The sequence below is a fragment of the Pantherophis guttatus genome, chromosome 2, assembly GCF_059756535.1.
Source record: "Pantherophis guttatus breed Tessera chromosome 2, ASM5975653v1, whole genome shotgun sequence".
Taxonomy (NCBI): domain Eukaryota; kingdom Metazoa; phylum Chordata; class Lepidosauria; order Squamata; family Colubridae; genus Pantherophis; species Pantherophis guttatus.
The window spans coordinates 274,100,910-274,113,948 of NC_142064.1; the positions used below are offsets into that span (position 1 = coordinate 274,100,910).

At 40.2% G+C, this 13,039-nt stretch overlaps 1 protein-coding gene across 1 annotated transcript; it reads right to left on the reverse strand.

Moving 5' to 3' along the window:
• Window positions 1-8,011: 8,011 nt before the first annotated feature.
• On the reverse strand, window positions 8,012-11,336 carry LOC148115929 (vomeronasal type-2 receptor 26-like). Its single transcript, XM_087885300.1, has 3 exons — window positions 11,289-11,336; window positions 10,107-10,233; window positions 8,012-8,916 (listed from the first exon to the last, which is right to left on the reverse strand). The coding sequence occupies exons 1-3, from the start codon at window positions 11,334-11,336 to the stop codon at window positions 8,012-8,014; spliced, it is 1,080 nt and encodes a 359-aa protein (XP_087741426.1).
• Between the last annotated feature and the right edge of the window lie 1,703 nt (window positions 11,337-13,039).

Below are 13,039 nucleotides of genomic sequence, written 5' to 3' on the forward strand. Positions count from 1 at the left end.
TGGCTACCCGTGTCCTGGTATAGTCGGCTGATGCCATCGCTGTCTAAAGGGGGTGAATCTCTACCCCCCACAGAGAGGGCTCGCAATCTGGGCGTCCTCCTGGATATGACGTCGTGGTCAGGGAGGTTTTCTATCAGGTTTGCCTGATTCGCCAGTTGGACTGGGATGCCTTGCGCACAGTCACTCATGCCCTTGTTACCTCCCGGCTGGACTACTGTAATACTCTCTACATGGGGCTCCCCTTGAAGAGCACTCGGAGGCTCCAACTGGTCCAGAATGCGGCCGCTCAGGTAATTATGGATGCAACTCATTGCGCCCATGTAACACCTCTCCTGCACAAGTTGCACTGGCTCCCAGTGGTCTTTTGGGTGCAATTCAAGGTGTTGGTTACCACCTTTAAAGCGCTCCATGGCTCAGGACCTGGGTACCTACGAGACTGCCTTCTGCCACCGATAGCCTCCCACTGACCAGTCCGCTCCCACAGAGAGGGATTCCTCAGGGTGCCGTCGGCCAAATTATGTCGGCTGGTGACACCCAGGGGGAGAGCCTTCTCTGTGGGAGCCCCTGCCCTTTGGAATGAACTGTCCCCAGACATATGCAAGATCTCTGACCTGTGAGTTTTCTGCTGTGCTCTTAAGACCCTGCTCTTCTGACAGGCAGGGCTAGCTTCATAATTGAGTTTTAAATTTGGAGTTTTTAATTTTTGGGTTTTTTTTAGATAATTGGCCTTAAATTTAATACTTTTAATAATTTTTAAATTTAAATTGTGATTTGTATTGTGTTTTTACCTGGCTGTACACCACCCCGAGTACTTTGGGAGAGGGGCGGTATAGAAATAAAATTATCCTTATCCTTATCCTTATCCTACTGGAAAGATTATTATGATGTGTCTACATGGGCCTCCCCTTGAGGATCACTGAGAAGGTGTTACAAGTCCATAATGAGGTGGCATGCACAGTTATAGGTGCAAGCCATTACACACCAATTACCACTGCTGCTAGTAGCTATTCCAGATAATTTTCAGGACTAGCTTTCTCTGCCAGAAACATTTTACAAGAAAAATATTCTCTGGATCCAGTGTATTAATAAGTGCCACCTGACATGATTCAAGATGTTTGCTTAGAATGATTAACTGATTCAATTTTTAATCTAATAATGTAGCTTCCTATGAAGGTTCAACACATTACAGAAGAAATCATTTATATCCTAGGACTTTCCCCAATTTGATAGACCTTAGCAATAGATCTAGAGATAAAGAGAGATACATTATATTCTTCTTAGTTTATTTTGGTTCAGTTGTTAACACAGGCTTCTTTGAAAATACCCCTAATTTCAGCTGTTGTCCCAAAAAGTTATTTCTTGAAATGTGAAAGGACAGAATGTTAAAGAGATAATTTTTTTGGTTTTCTCAGATACAGAAAAATGTACCAAGTGTCCAGATGATCAATATCCAAATGAAGATCGAGTCAAATGTATCCCCAAAATTCTGACCTTCCTGTCTTATGAAGAACATCTGGGCATCATCCTGGTCTCTTTGTTGTTACTCTTCTTCCTAATGACAAGCCTTATTTTAATCATATTCACTAAATACAGAGAAACCCCCATTGTCAAGGCCAACAACCGAGATCTGTCTTACATCCTCCTGGTCTCCCTCCTGCTTTGCTTCTTGTCTCCTTTTCTCTTCATTGGTCAACCAAGGAAAGCCACTTGCCTTCTTCGACAAACAGTTTTCAGCATCACATTCTCAGTTGCCATTTCTTCTCTCTTGGCCAAAACAATCACGGTGGTGCTGGCTTTCCTGGCCACAAAGCCAGGAAACCGAATGAAAAGATTGTTGGGGAAGAGCTTGGCCAACTCTATCATCCTTTCTTCTTCTGCTGTCCAAATTATCATCTGCTCCATCTGGCTTGGAGTTTCTCCACCATTCCCTGACACTGACTTCCACTCCCAGCCTGGAGAGATCATCTTGCAATGTAACGAAGGATCTGCTGTCATGTTCTACATCACCCTTAGCTATATGGGTTTCCTGGCTGCCATCTGCTTCACAGTGGCTTTCCTGGCCAGGAATCTCCCTGGGGCCTTCAACGAAGCCAAGCTGATCACCTTCAGCATGCTAGTCTTCTGCAGTGTCTGGGTGAGTTTTGTGCCCTCCTATCTGAGCACCAAAGGGAAATACATGGTGGCTGTTCAGGTCTTCTCCATCTTCTTCTCCAATGCTGGTCTGCTGGTCTGCATCTTCCTCCCCAAGTGCTACATTATCATACTAAGGCCAGGCCTGAATACAAAGGAGCAGCTTACAACTAAAAGTGAGCTAGGGAGTTTCTAACAGGCCAGTCCTAGAAAATTGTCCAAGCTGTTCTCTATACATTAGTGGGCCAATGTTTTTGCTTGAAATAATTAAACAGCAGTTGGTCCATAGTCCTTTCTCTTGTACTCTAGAATTGCAAGATGGCTCTTTTGAACAGTTGAGGTATCATATCCATCCTGTGTTCTACTAAGATATTTTAAATATGATACTTGTGCAATGGGAATGTTGTTCATATGCCAGAAATAATAGTATAATTCAGGGCTGTAAAAATGCCATTATTTTAATTGTAGGATAGTTTATCTGCAATTGAGGTTCTTCATAAAATTTGAATCACAATTTCTACATTATCAGCATAAGGAGAAGGAAAGAAACACCTCCAGATAAATTAGCTTGGGGATAATCTGGATTACCCAGATGGTTAACTAAGTGATTATATAGAAGTTAAAAAACAAAGGAACTAAAATACAGCCTCATGATTTCCAGAAAAGAATTCCTACAGAATTGGATAATTGATTGTCCTGTGGTTGTGTTGTAAGGAAGAGGGGTAAGGTTGGGCATAAACACACAGTTGAAGTTGGGATAATTCATATATCTTCTGCTTGTGGACACTCCAGATGTACAGATGCACAGAGGGCTGTGAAAAAATTTACAGACCCCGCACATCCTGGACATAAACTGTTTCAACTCCTACCCTCAAAGCAATGCTATAGAGCACTGCACACCAGAACAACTAGACACAAGAACAGTTTTTTCCCCAATGCCATCACTCTGCTAAACGAATAATTCCCTCAACACTGTCAAAATATTTATTAAATCTGCATTACTATTAATCTTCTCAATGCTCCTATCACCCATCTCCCCCCACTTATGACTGTATGACTATAACCTTGTTGCTGGTATCCATACGATTTATATTGACTGTTTCCTAATATGATTTGATTGCTTATTTGTTCCCTATGACTATCATTAAGTGTTGTATCTTATGATTCTTGATGAATGTATCTTTTCTTTTATGTACACTGATAACGTATGCACCAAGACAAATTCCTTGTGTGTCCAATCACACTTGGCCAATAAAGAATTCTATTCTATTCTATTCTATTCTATTCTCTTCTGCTCTGCTCTGCTCTGCTCTGCTCTGCTCTGCTCCGTTCCCTTCCCTTCCCTTCCCTTCCCTTCCCTTCCCTTCCCTTCCCTTCCCTTCCATTCTATTCTATTCTATTCTATTCTATTCTATTCTATTCTATTCTATTCTATTCTATTCTATTCTATTCTATTCTATTCTATTCTATTATCTGGATGGTCATTTTGACATGAAGATGGGCCCTGATCTGATTCTGAAAACCTTTTCTTTTCTTCTTAAAATGGAAGTTTGCCAGGGAATCCTATTCACAAATGAAAGTCATCCTGAAAGAATCACATTTATTCTCAAATTTAGCAGAAATATGTGTGGTTATCTATATCTTTCTTATTGGCTGTGTCATGGATGTATCTTCCTAACACCGAATAAATTCACAGCTTTTCTCATCCTCTTCTGGGACCTGCTTGAATATGCAGCATTTAAGACCTGTGCCACACTGTGAGATTTACGAGATGGTTTTTGGGGACAAGATTTTTTCAATCTCCTCCTTCTCCTCTGTGGATATCTTGTCCAATCTTCCACTGAGAACTGATGTTTCAAATAAGAAAATGGAAATGCTTTATTTGCAAATTGTAGAATAAAAAAGAGCCTGAATGGCACTGGATTTTGTTCTTTCAAGCAATAACAATAATAATGTGCAGTGGTATAATCAGCTTTGTTTGAGAGCAAAAGAAAAGCAAGATTATTATAAAGACTGTGATTGTTATGAAGAAGCAAGTAATTTCTCCTCTTGCAGATAGAAATGTGAGCATTGGGAGTGCTTATCTGCTCATTCTGCTCAATCATTGCATATCTTCCTACTGACCCCTACAATGTCCATTACCTCAAAATGTTAAGCCAGTTGGACATTTGGAAGGAGCCGGAAATGTTGGTTGATCTCTTGCAAGGCAAAAAAAAGAAAAAGAAAAAAGAAATAGAGGTCTTTGCAGCATTGGGTGGATGCCCTCAAAGTGAAAAGCAACATAAATCAATTAGACTAAAGAGAACCAAAAAGAAAGAGAGAAATAACAGAAAAAGCTAAAAGTGCAAGAAGAAAGTAAAATAGAAGAGTTAAAAAACCAGAATGATATAAATAAAGTGCAAAAAGTAGCTTTTAATATTCTTCACAGCAATTGTTAAGTACAATTATATTTTAACCTCTCTCTTTCTAAAGTTACACTGTAACTCTCTTCTTTCTATAATCTATCCTGTCCAATCATTAAAAGTATAAATCACAAGTTGATTTTTGTGGATTTTTTATGCAAAAAGACGCTAAAGGTGTTTCAGTCATCAATAAAAGTACATATATTGAGCTTTCTCTAATAGAATTTACCAGTTTGTCCATCTCAGCAAGTTCTGTCCATTTCACCAACCATTCCTCCATGATGGGTAGGGTTGAATTTTCCCATCTTTGTAATCTTGCCACATTAAAAAGAAATTGAGATAATCTTCTATGACATTTTTCTATCTGTTTATCCATCAATCCAAAAAGGAAACATTGAATTAAATAAAATTGAATATTTATATTTAAAATCCTCTCTTATCAATGTAGGAGTATAAAATGATTTTTTTAAAAAAAAATATTTTTATCATACATTTTCCTTTATTATACATCACATTTCCAGTTTTGCAACACCAGTGTACTGGCTATATCAAGTCCTTTTTAAGCATAGATAGTATTATACACCCTGAGTATTATTCTTGTAGTCATACAATATGGTCTCTTTTAAATACATAATGTTGTATGTCATAGTTATAAACATTATTTTCATAATTGTACCATAACACTCTGGGGGGGACACACAGTGGCTCAGTAGCTAAGACGCTCAGTAGTAAGACGCTAAGATGCTAAGTTTTTTCAATCTCCTCCTTCTCCTCTGTGGATATCTTGTCCAATCTTCCACTGAGAACTGATGTTTCAAATAAGAAAATGGAAATGCTTTATTTGCAAATTGTAGAATAGAAAAGAGCCTGAATGACACTGGATTTTGTTCTTTCAAGCAATAACAATAATAATGTGCAGTGGTATAATCACCTTTGTTTGAGAGCATATATGTGTGTGTGTGTATGTATATATATTTGTTTTCTGAGGTTTTTGTGGGTGTTTGTATGTAGATCTTTGGTTACTGGGGTTTTCTCCCACGTAAAATTGGAGGTGTCTTGGCAACGTTTCGTGACAAATGAGACTTCGTCAAAACGTTGCCAAGACATCTCCAATTTTACGCAGGAGAAAACCCCAATAACCAAAGACCTACACACACACACACACACACACACACACACACATATATGTCTTTTTTCCTTTTTCGTAGGCTTTTATGTGCATATTCTTTCTAGCCAGGTTTTACCTAGGTAAACTAAGTTGTTCTACAGCCCTGGTTCTGTGAAATCTCATTCACAAGTTTCTGGGCCTTTTTTTCTGCTGACAAACTGCAACTCTGTGTTGCTCTCTGGGAGACTCAGATAGCTATTTCTGCCTATTAAGCACCTCTCCTTCCTTCACCATCCCTCCAGGGTGGCTTTGACCCTGTAGGGTCTCCCAGCATACAGATACTGGCTAGTTTTCACAGAGCTCAGTGGAGCTCTGCTATTTCCAGCCACGATGCGAACCGGTCTCCTCAATTTTTTTTCTTTTATTCTTATTTCACTGAGTCCTATATTGGAGTACTTGTCCCCTGAATCCTTTTGATTTCCATGACTTTTTGGTTTTGTCTTATTTTGTGGTAGAGATTCAGATCCAAAGATGGGGTAGAAAAGAACCTGAAAGAAGTTCAGATAATTTCATCTTCCCATCCAGTCTTTCATTCATCACTTGGATACCGTCTTTTGTTTAAAGTATTTATTGAAAGCATTTTAGTAGATCAGCCCATTCATTCATTCATTCGTTCATTCATTCATAATATGATCTTGATATCCAATGTCTGATCCTTGTAGGAATAGAGGATGAGTTGTTGTTAATAACTTTTTCTGGGTCAGTGGTTTAATATTCCTCCTCTTGGTGATTCTTCTTTAATGATTGAATTATTTTGAATTTTGGTTGCTGGACAGATGAAAATTAGTATTGCTACAAATAACGGGGCATTTTTTTTTTATTCTTAACCCTGATGGCAGAATATTTCCATCCCATCTTCTCAACACTCATAAAAATTAAATAGTGATAGGTGATTATCATTTGCCTCTGATTTTGAATCAGTATTGGCTTAAGAGTCAGTTGACTTGGGGAGACATAGAGGATTACATTGAAAAATCTATTTTATTATTGCTGTAAATGATGGTGATGATAACATGAATATTTGTACACAAGTTTATATTTTAGTAAGACAGGAATAATACACTTTATTGCCATTATTCAAGTGGCAAGCAAGAAACCCCAGTTCCAGCACAATATCACACTTGGCTAAAAGATATGTGACCACTATTTAAAGATTATTAAAGATATTATCTAAAAAAAAGCCTCCCATATCAATCTTTGAAAACTAATTAATTTTATACATAGTGTGAAGGAAAGTGATACATGTATGTGATTAACAGTTTCTCTCCAATACAAAAGACACTGTACAAAACCTGGCCACATTACTAGATGTTTCTGCAGATGCATCAGCAAAGAGAGCTTCTTCACATTGGTCAATGATACAGACTGTGGTTTGGTCCTTAAATATTGCATATTTATCCAGATCCAGGAAGGGAGGTGGAAGGCTGAGAACTTCTTGAACGACAGGAAGATGCAGTCTTGATACAACCAAGAAGGATGATATACCCAACTGTACATCTTTCTGATAAATTTGAGAAATAATGTGATGATTTCAAAATAATTTTTCTTTGAAAAGGATCTTCTTGTAAACTTCCATTCTAAGAAGATAAGAACAGATCTTCTGGGCAAGGGTCCATCTTCATCTCCCAGTGACCATCCAAATAACTCTGGAGTGTCCACCATCAGAAGAAAGAGATGCATGAATTATTCCAATTTTGATACGGTATTTATGCCCAATCTGACTTCCCTCCCTCATATCAGATCCATGGGACGCTCAATCATCTATTCTTCAGGAATTCCTTTGTAGAAAATTTATGAAATTATAAGTTAGCTCCCATCTTGTTTCATTTTTTAAAAAACTTGGTTGACCAGTTGGATAATCCATACTATTTTCATCCTAATCAGTCTGAGAAATGAATCTCTACTCTCCTTACATTGATGAAACTGAGATCTTGAATCCAAATAGTGCAAAGAACTCCAATAGCAGATCAACTATGATTACATTAAAATAGTAAAAAATTTACTAACATGTTACTACTAATATTATTAACATGTCCACAAGATTCCTATTGCAAAAGTACAAGGTTTCAAATATTTGGGGCATGGCATTTCACGTAGGTTAAGGACACAGGACAGATATCCTAATTCAACTGCTCAAAAGAGCTCAGTGACGATCTTGCAGTTCTATTGAACACGGATGGGGGACACTACCTTTCAGCCACCCTTTAATGTTTTCCAGCAAAAACATTGGCCACAAATGGTCAAGCTTTGACCATTTTCTACTTTTGGACTGTTAGAACATATTGAGAGTGAAAATTCCTCTTTCTGACATTTATACATTTCTTCTGGTTGTAAGTTGTTCCTTTGTATTCAGATCTGGCCTCAGAATGATAATGTAGCACTTAGGGATGAAGATGCAGCCCAGCAAACCAGCACTGGAAGCCAAGATGGAAAAGACCTGAACAGCCACCATGTATTTCCCTTTGGTGCTCAAGTAGGTGGGTACAAAAGACACCCAGACACTGCAGAAGACCAGCATGCTGAAGGTGATCAGCTTGGCTTCATTAAAGGCCCCAGGGAGATTCCTGGCAAAAAAAGCCACTGTGAAGCAGATGGCAGCCAGGAAGCCCATGTAGCTGAGGGTGATGTAGAACATGAGGACAGAGCCTTCATTGCATTGCAGGATGATCTCTCCAGACTGGGAATGGAGGTCAGTGTCAGGGAAAGCGGGAGAAACTCCCAGCCAGATGGAGCAGATGATAATTTGGACAGCAGAAGAAGAAAGGATGATGGAGTTGGCCAAGCTCTTCCCCAACCATCTCTTCACTCGGTTTCCTGGTTTTGTGGCTAGGAAAGCCAGCACCACAGTAATTGTCTTGGCCAAGAGAGAAGAAATGGCAACTGAGAAAATGATGCTGAAAACTGTTTGACGAAGTAAGCAAGTGGCTTTTCTTGGTTGACCAATGAAGAGGAAAGAAGACAAGAAGCAAAGCAGGAGGGAGACCAGGAGGATGTAAGAGAGGTCTCGGTTGTTGGCTTTGACAATGGGAGTTTCTAGGTGTTTAGTGAATATGATTAATACAAACACTGTGGTTAAGAACAGGAGAAGGGCAAAAGAGGCCAAAATGATGCCCAGATGTTTTTCATAAGAGAGGAAGGTTATAACTTTTGGGATACAGTGGACTCGGTCTTCATTTGGATATTTATCATCTGGGCACTTGGTGCATTTTTCCGTATCTGAGAAAACCAAAAAGCAATAACTCCTTTTTATTTTCAAGAAATACCTTCATGGGAAAACAACAAATAACATGAGCATTTTTAAAGAGTATTTCTTAACATCTATACAGAAAGAGGATAGGAATATTTTTTTTCTTAATAAAAACAAGCTATATTTTGAAATTGTCTATGAAATTGAGATAGGTCCTAGGACTCGAATGACTTCTGGTGTGATGTGCAGAAACTTCATAAGAACTTACAATATTAGAGGTAAATAATGAATCAGTTAATCTTTCTAGGCAAACATCCTGAGTCCTGCCCAATGGCACTTCTTAATATATTGGACTCAGAGAATACCTATCTTGTGCAATACCATTTGGCTGGCAGACAATGCTAGTGTCAGGGTTCCAAATAACACCCTCAACAAAAGAAGACTCTGAGGCTTGAGTTTCCTCAAAGTTCCTTTTTATTAAAGATGCCATATTGGTACATCTGGGAAAACCTGAATCTGAAATTTTCCAGGTTTTCCCCACCCAAGTGAAAGTTCAAGTCCCTGCCCAACACCCTCATGTCCATCACATGGTCCAATCATCCACAGTCCAAACTGGAGACACCTCCCAGTCATCTGACTCCAGGTGCCAGGGCACTGCGTTCTTGACTCTTTGAGAAAGCAATGTTATTTTGACTACATATCACCCATACTCTATGCAACCCTCCCTCCCATTTTCCCACAGAAGACTATGGGGCAGGCCTGAAGGCCCAAATGTAAAAGATGGCTTCCAGGCCTGACAGCTAGTCCTCAATGATGTTCACCTCAAACTGTCAACACCACCTCATTGTGAACCAGTGACACCTTTTCAGTGAATCTCATGTACAGCAAGAATCCTTTTAAGAGGGAGACATAAAACAGGAACTCAAGTCTCAAAGAACTCAGATGTTCCCAGAGAGGTAAATGTGGAAGGACACATCCAAACTGAAAAGCAGAAGAGATATTTTCTCAGCAGAAGTAAAGTTTGGTTAGGCTACCACATCCTCCTATCTTTTCTCAGCCCCTCCTTCAAAGTCTTTTTGTTACTTTTCCCTTTAGGTAAGAAATTGTGCAGTTTGAAAATAAGTTGAGCTTCAATGTGTCTTTTAACTTGCCCTTTTATCAAATTATTTTGCCTGGATCCATTTCCACAAGGCCTGTCATTTTCTTTGGTGTCACCCACCTTCCTGAATGGAAATGGTCCCCTCCGGACAAGGTACACAGTCATAGCAGCAAAATGGCTCTCCTTCTCGGATCCTCTTGACAAATCCAGGATGACAATTTTCCACACATTTGGACTGAGGCAGAGACTAAGCAGGAAAATGTTAATGGAGTTAGTCTAGATGGCTAAACTGACTACTTCGATTTTCTTAAAAAAACATAGTTACTTCTGGACTTTGTGCTTGAGGTGGAAAAAAATGAAGCTTTGATTTTGGCCTTTTAACCTACCTGTTAGATAGGTTGTTGTTATAGATCTTGCTGTAGTAGATGGGACAGGATAATGAGCCTTGTGTGAAAATGGAATAATTCTAATATATATAATATAATATATATTCTAGGTATCTGGATGTTTTCTATTGGAGAACTTCAACTTGATGACACCAACTGGCATAGAAAGACAGTCACCTAATCATATAGTTAAATGTGGAGCCTCCTTTTTATGCAGAGAGACTTGGGGTAGCCAACAATCAAGATAAAAAAGCTGTGCAGGGGTTTTTCAGATGAAGTGCCCTCTTACACATTCAAATGCCAAATCTAGGTAGCATTTCCTTTCTCATTCTCCCTAGTTACTTCTGATATGAGGAAAGGCTTTTCTTTGGATCAAAGTCTTGTTTCAGTGCTTCAGTTTTTTGAGTAAGCACATTATTTGACATTAAAACATTCTTTATGATTTCATGCAGGGGTGGTATTCATTTACCTTTGCTACCGGTTTGCAAATGTGAGTGTGCGCCACCTCCATGCATGCGCAGGGCCTTCCGCGCATGTGCAGAGCATCAAAAATGGAACATGAAGATGTCCTAGTGGTGGGCAGAGTCTCCCGCAGCCGCCGCTATCGATTCGCCCGAACCGGATAGAACTGGCTGAATACTACCACTGATTTCATGTGAACTAAACTGCTCTATCTCAGTGAAATTAAAGAGAGGCATGGACCTGGTTTGGGCTACTTAAAAGCATCCCAGATTAAGGACCTGCATTTTTAGGAGACACTGACTCCAACCTGGAAAAGATGAAGCTTGTTTCCCACTGGGATGAAACTGAATTCAGGCACTAATCAACAAATTGCCTCCTTTGCTATTTGAGAACAAGGACCAAATGAACCTGAGGCTATAAAAAACACAATTCCCAGCACCTCAGGATTTCTCACCAGTTTGATGGAGATGCTAAATTGTAAAAGGGGACACAAAGGGGCCATGGTCTGCATTCTAAGGAATGATCATCCAGCATCAGGGGTGAAATCCAGCAGGTTCTGACAGGTTCTGCAGAACCAGTAGCAGAAATTTTGAGTAGTTTGGAGAACTAGCAAATACCACCTCTGGCTGATCCCAGAGTGGAGTGGGAATAGAGATTTTGCAATATCCTTCCCCCAGGAGGGGAGGGAATAGGGTTTTGTAGTATCCTTCCCCTTGAGTGGGGTGGGAATGGAGTTTTTGCAGTATCCTTCCCCTGCCATGCCCACTAAGCCACGCCCACAGAACTGGTAGTAGAAAAATTTGAATTTCACCACTGTCCAGCATCCAATGTTGGACATGGCTGAATCAGTTTAAAGCAGTATTCCATATTATAGCATCTGAAGAACACCTTTGGAACAGAGATGAAATGCTCCCGATTCGGACCGGATCGCCTGATCTGGTAGCGATCCTGGCGGGTGGTTCGGAGAACCGGTAGCGATCCTGGTGCAAGGCTCCGCCCACCCACCCGGATTTAACCAGGAAGTAATGTTTTGTATCCTCTTCACATGCAGGGGTACATGCCAGAAATGGTAGTTAAAAATGCTTTAAAAAGTAAAAAAAAAAAAAAAAGTTCCAACATTGTTCAGCTGATCCTCAGAGCCTTTTTGTTTTCTTTTTTAAAGCATTTTAAAAATACCTATTCGCCCGAGCCGTTAGTAAAAAAATGCTTTTAAAAGGTTTTTTAAAAAAGGCTCCAAGGATCACAGCTGTGGCGCATGATCGTCAGAATCTTTTTTTTACAGGGTGGGGTGGGGGTGGGGTCCGCTTTTGCTCAAGGCCCGAAAATGGAAGGTGGGGGGGTGCGTTTTTGAAAGAAAGAGAGAGAGAGAGAGAGAGAGAGAGAGAGAGAGAGAGAGAGAGAGAGAGAGAGGAGGGGGGAGAAAGAAAAAGAAAGAAAGAAAGAAAGAAAGAAAGAAAGAAAGAAAGAAAGAAAGAAAGGAAGGAAGGAAGGAAGGAGGGAAGGAAGGAGGGAAGGAAGGAAAGAAGGAAGGAAAAAAGAAAAGGAGAGAGAGAGAGAGAGTGAGAAAGAAAGAAAGAAAGAAAGAAAGAAAGAAAGAAAGAAAGAAAGAACGGAGGGAAGGAAGGAAGGAAAGAGGAAGGAAGGACTACAAACCTGGCACTAGACGCAGCTTCAGAGGATAATCCAGAGCTGGAAGGGACCTGGAGGTCATCCAGTCCAACCCTGCTCCAGAAGGACATTCTTAGTGAGTTTCTGTCTTTTGATCCCCCAGTCACATGGCTACATAGCCACGCCCACCCAGTCACATGACTCCCCCAAGCCATGCCCACCAAGCCATGCCCACAGAACCAGTAGGAAAGAAATTTAGATTTCACCACTGCTTTGAAAATAATACTGAGGCGTCCCAAGCAGTCTGATATAGCAATAAGGGTTTTGCTCCCCATATTATTTTCTCATCCACCTTGGTGACTAGGCTTAACCCAGTTGCAATGGGTCATTGTTGTGACTCTGACCCCCGAGCCTGTCCTAACAGAGGGAGAGGACTCAGAAGGTGAAGGAGAGGATTTGGCAAGGCCTCCCTCTCCAGGACCCTCCTCTCTGGCAATGCCTCAGGTTTCCTCTGAAGGTCAAGAGATATGCCAGGAGCAAGGCACTTAGGAGCAGCCACAGATAGAGAGCGAGGGGGATGAATTTTGGCTGGATCCC